Here is a 5534-nt window from a genome sequence, read left to right on the forward strand (position 1 = left end):
GCTCCCCCAACCCCAGGCTCTCCCCGAGCCTCCCCAGCCCGCCCGCACTTTCGTTTCCAGGCGTCGGACCGTAGTGCTCTGCTCTTGCACATTTTTCTCGCTCTGGCGCTCTACGCGGTTCAGTGCCGTCGCGCTGGCCTCTGTTCGCCCTGGTCAAGTCAAGACAGCAGAAAGGGCCTTAACCGCTCAGGAGGAGCATATGGTCCTGGTCGGTACATCCAAACAGTGAATATTCCAAACAGCTTTTAATTCAATTTCCCCTGTAGTTTGTGTTGACTCCTTTTGCTACATCAGAACAAACGAAGTTTACCCTAATTCCGTATCCATTGGTACCGACCTAGACCCGGACCTGACCTACCTACAAATCAAATCACGATATTGAGCCAAAAACAGAAAGAATGTCGGGTGTGCGGAGGAGGGGAAAGGTGGGTTCATGAGCGACGGAGTGAGTACCATGACGAAAACTTTGGTTCAAAACATATGCTTACTGGTTTTTACCTTGCAAGTTTTTTTTTCACAGAGTACACGGGTTGCTGCCACTGCTTTGGGTACTACGCAGACTACACAGCTTGCGTTGCGTGCAAAAGCGTGGAGGGGGCGGGCGGAAAGGGGGAGGGGGAAGATTGCCGAACAGTATCCCCACGGTGTTTGAGGCGAGCAGGCAGAGCAGGTGGCAGCAAGAGACCCGAAGCGTGCGAGTGCTCTGGGGAAGGTAGGCGAGATACTTGTTTACGTGGGTAAAGCCATCTGAAATCGAAATTTTTCTCTTGAGATAATCCAGCAAACTAAATTGCAGTGTCTTACATACAATAAGCTACTAGGAATATATCTCCGTACTAGACCAGTCCTCTATCGCGAGATTGATCAAGTTTCGCTGGCTCCCTCGCATTTTGTGTGACCAGGGTGATCGGCGCGCGTCCGATCATCCAACCGATCGATTCCCGCTCTACAACTTGTTCCTTTCCTTCTTCTTCCACGGGCGCTCTGCAGAGGTCGTCAACAGTGCTACACAAGGCTGTTGTTTGGTTTGGACAGCAGACGCTCGCAAGGAAGATGGCGCCCGACCAACAGACAAGGCAACAACAACAGGACGTCATTCTGTCAACAACTTGACTCTTTTCTGAGTTTTGCCAGCCGTGCCGCCCTTGTCGTGGTTTACGGCTCGTCGCTCGTGCCTCGGAAGAACTCCCCCGAGATCGGCTCGCCCATGTCCTGAAGGATTTATAATTTTCGGGGCCAGGACTCTGCGCAAAGATGACGAGGGTGCGGGAGTGGGGCCTTCAGGACCGGCCGCTGAACACGGTCAATTTTGAAAGCCCTTCGCACACGGGCACTCTGCTCAGCGGCCTGAACACTCTCCGGGCTAAAGGCTTCCTCCTCGACGTAACCCTGGTCGCGGACGGCGAAGCTTTCCAGGTGAGGTTTGCCTGTGAACAGAGGTTAGCACTGGCCTACTTTTGGTCCTGGCAGGACAGCCCCTCAGGAGTGACCCACTTTTGAATTGTCCATAGCCACCTTTGTGAGGAAACAGTTAAAGTACCTTTCATTTACCTGCTGGTCTGGCCTGTCATTGTAGACACTTCCAATAGATTACAAATTCATGAATATGTTGTATGTGATCATTCTTGTAAGTGTATGTTTTTTGTTACAGGCTCATCGTGTTGTGCTGGCATCTTGCAGTGATTACTTTCGAGCAATGTTTACGGACGCAATGAGAGAATCAAGGCAGAGCAAAATATGTCTGAATGGGGTTAGTGCTGCTGGCATACGGCTCCTTTTGGATTATGCTTATACCTCCAGGCTAGCCTTGAACCTTGCCAACATTCAAGATGTTCTCTCAGCAGCGAGTCACATTCAAGTTGTGGCTGTTGTTGAGGCCTGTTCCAATTATTTACAGGTTTGTTATTTTCTGACATCTTTTCAAGAGAATTCAAGTAATATTCAAATGTTATATCATAATGTTTTATGTTATTTTTCATTTTACAGGCTCAACTTGATTTGGAAAACTGTGTGGACATTGTTACTATTGCTGAAACCTACTCTCTTAGTCAACTTAGAAGGCGTGTGTACCGATTTATGTCTGCTCACCTTTGTGAATTTTCACAATCACCTGATTTTCATAGGCTAGCCTTACAGCAATTGGAACATCTTCTGAGCTGTGATTTCCCTGTGGATTGTCCAGAAATTGATGTCCTTCGTATAGTGTTGCGATGGCTTCAAGGAGTGGAGAACTTAAGGTCTGTGAAAGAGTCCGATTGTTATTACTTAGTACATTCTTTTGTTATTGACTGAAATAACTAAGGATTTTGTTACTCTTTTGTTGCAGTCATACTCAAAGGGTCAATTGTGCCCAGAGGCTTCTCCGAAGAGTTCATTTTTCAGAGATATCTGCATGGGAAGTTGAAAGTCTACTTGGGAAGATGAAACATAGTCCAGTGGACCAACAACTCTGTCGCCTCGTGGTGGCTGAAGCATGCAGGCAGGGCCGTATTCGTTCTTCCTCCCTTGCAACTTCAAGCCTAGGTTCCCTCACCTCTGGAGTTTCTTCCGCGTCTACCCCTGCGGGCTCTTGCAATCTAGTGAACTCAAGAGGAATGGAGCTGGCTGTCGTAAAAGTCTGTTTCTTTGTCTTTCTGTAATTGTGTTATATCTTATTTCACTTTCTTTATGTTACTAATCTAATTATTTTTCAACATGTTCTAGGTGGGTGGTTTTGGTTTAGCTGGTATAACCAATGAAATTACATATTTTCTGCCAAGTGCTGGAAAATGGAAGCACCTCACAACAATACCCCATGTTGAACAATGTAATTTTGGAACTGCTGTTCTGGATAATGAGTTGTATGTGGTTGGAGGATGTTTTAACCAATCCCTGCAGGTAAGAATAAACCATTCCAAGCTGAAATTTAGAAGAATGCGGGGAACAAGTAAACAGAAGTCACCATGTCAAAGCATAATGGTTTCTGTTGAGTTATTCCCTACATTATTCTTCTTTTCAGATGTACCATAATTCTTTATTGGAAGTTCTTACTAGTCTCAATGTAACACATTGACAGTAGCTAGTCCCACACCAAGTAACAAATTTTGAAATTTTTCTTATCTATTTCAGGAAAACATCCATCCTTTTGGTTTCCGTTATAGCCCACGTTCAAATAAATGGACAACCATATCTCCTATGCAGCGTGAAAGATGTCGTTTTTCTCTTAATGTTGTATTAGGACGTCTTTATGCTATTGGAGGAGCTAGTGAAATGGAGGATGAAATTGCAGATGATGAGGTAATACTTTTCTGTCATATCCATTTTAATTCTTGATTTCTAACCTCCACATCATTAATATTTATCTTTCTTCATCGTTATGCTTAACCTCTTGAAATATTACAGGTTAGTGCTTGTGAATGTTACGATCCTGAGACAGACAGCTGGGAAAGTGTTGAACCTCTGCCTGGCTTCCGAACCCAGCATGCAGGAGTTTCATGGACTAGACCGTCTGATAACCTGCATTGGCTATTTGTATCTGGTGGACTTGATCGTGACCTTGTTCTTACATCAATGCGTCGCTATGATGCCTCCTCTGATACCTGGATATCAAGGGCTCCCATGCTGACCCCTCGAGCTGATCATGTCATGTTGAGTATAGGTGATCGTCTATATGTTTGTGGTGGTTGGTATGAAGATGTTGAAACAGGAAACAGGTATGTTCAGATCACAATCACTTCACTCGTGTGATTTTTGTGAGGTCTGGAACACTTTCTTACGCTTTGTCTATTTGTAGGGTCCTGGCTGACAATATAGATGCTTATGATGTTATGAATGACACATGGGAAACAATTACAAATGTCCCAACACCTCGGTACCATGCTGGTATTGTGGGAGTGGACTCAAAAATTTATTTCATTGGTGGTTTCCTAAGTGATGCAATGTTTGACAGAGCTACAGGTAATGAAATCAACATCAAACATTACTTGACCACATGCATTTTTCTATTGATTTAAATAAATGTTATTATTTTATTTTCCAGCTGTGATAGAATCGTATGATTTGGATACCCATACGTGGAGCACTGGCGATAAATATCCACAGGATATTTGGGAACACACATGTGTGACTCTATATATTCCAAGGTGTAGAGATGACATGGAAGTAATGGCAGCAAACCATGGCCGCTCATAGTTCTAATTGGTTCCAATTTGGTTTCTAAGGGTGCAACCATTAATGATGATAAAGAAAATAATAGCATCACATTTTGTTATCCTGGACAGGCCTGTGCCATCACCTTGAATGTTACATCTGTACTATGTGTGAAACTTTTAGTATCCTTATTGTTGCTTTTTCCAAGTGGCAGACCTCTGATAAGTATTTATTGGATACTGATTTATGCTGAAGGGGCACGTGTACATTACTTCTCTATAAATTTAATTTTTTTTTCCCTCTAAATAGTGTGATAGACCCTGTCTGTTTATGTCTATTACATGCATAAGCCGTGGGAATGTGAACATGTAAGATTATGCAATACTTGTAACTCAATTTTTTTGCTCAAATCATTTTAAGAACATTGTAAATTCTTATTTATTTTTTACTCATAACTTTTTAAACAAAAAGGAACTTTAATTGAGCATGGCTTTCACCTCAGTATTACCCTTAATTTTATTTTAGGTTCTTGAGGTGTAGGCAGCATAAACTTGTTTTGCAGGTTGTTAAATGTTTTCATGATTTTCAAGGAGACCTGAGATGCTCTTTTTCTGTTCCTCTTTTTAATCGACCACACATATTGTAGAATGTAGCGATTGAGGGATAGAATATTGCGCTTTTCATAAAAACCATAGACTACAAAATTTTATAACAAACAGTAATGCAGAAAATCCAACTTCTTTGGTCCACAGACTTTTTAGAGATTGGTTTTTATTGAAAGCTGTTTGCAGCCTTCTATCCCTTTTGTGATTCATATTTGTACCATGTGTAGATAAATTTTGAAGAGTTTTATATACAGTACTGTGGAGTTCAATCGAAGATGGGACTAAGCCGAGTCTTTTCTCTACTTTGCTTCAGTTATAGACTGATCTTCTATCTATAGAGATTTTTCTGAAGAAACAAATTTTGAATTATTTAATCACAGACCTCTTATCTCCACATTAATATGACAAAAACTCTGCCTCTAAAGAGAGTTTTACAGAAAAGTATTGTAGATCTAGGAGATGTGAGTATCTGATCACTTGCTCAGTACTGTTATTTTTTTTCCTTTTATACACTATGCAGGCACTATCTCCAAGAGGTGTTTCTGGAAATTATGCTGTTCTATAATTGTTATTGGTGTTATTTACCTCTAAGTTTGCTGTTTTCCTAAAAATATTGAAAATATTTTTAGCAGAAACTTTAAATTGAAGGCTGTGTATGATTTTTGCATAGTATAAGTCAAGTGTATTTTGTTTCATCCACATGACATAAGTCTCTCTCACTGAAGAAACTATAAACCATAAGAGTGAGATACCTTTAAAAGGTATCTTCTCTATGAGGTACCTTTGAAAGGTATCTTCTAG

The 5534-nt window shown here is 41.6% G+C and overlaps 1 protein-coding gene across 1 annotated transcript; it reads left to right on the top strand.

The window, feature by feature from the left end:
• The first annotated feature begins 1018 nt into the window (after positions 1-1018).
• Positions 1019-5528, top strand: LOC113201723 (kelch-like protein 26). Its single transcript, XM_026415603.2, has 9 exons — positions 1019-1416; positions 1652-1897; positions 1987-2237; positions 2327-2615; positions 2704-2877; positions 3109-3276; positions 3382-3692; positions 3773-3936; positions 4019-5528. Exons 1-9 carry the CDS (start codon positions 1255-1257, stop codon positions 4168-4170), a joined length of 1917 nt encoding a protein of 638 aa, XP_026271388.1. The 5' UTR covers positions 1019-1254; the 3' UTR covers positions 4171-5528.
• The last annotated feature ends 6 nt before the right edge of the window (positions 5529-5534 follow it).

This window comes from Frankliniella occidentalis, unplaced genomic scaffold, assembly GCF_000697945.3.
Source record: "Frankliniella occidentalis isolate FOCC.00 unplaced genomic scaffold, Focc_3.1 Scaffold85, whole genome shotgun sequence".
In the NCBI taxonomy this organism is placed as follows: domain Eukaryota; kingdom Metazoa; phylum Arthropoda; class Insecta; order Thysanoptera; family Thripidae; genus Frankliniella; species Frankliniella occidentalis.

Excerpts from the sequence above, each read along its gene's own strand:
- LOC113201723 (XM_026415603.2), top strand. The coding sequence starts at position 1,255 with ATGACGAGGGTGCGGGAGTGGGGCCTTCAGGACCGGCCGCTGAACACG. Across the intron at positions 2,878-3,108 it reads GTTTTAACCAATCCCTGCAG|GAAAACATCCATCCTTTTGG; the intron begins GTAAGAATAAAC and ends TATCTATTTCAG. Across the intron at positions 3,937-4,018 it reads AATGTTTGACAGAGCTACAG|CTGTGATAGAATCGTATGAT; the intron begins GTAATGAAATCA and ends TTTATTTTCCAG.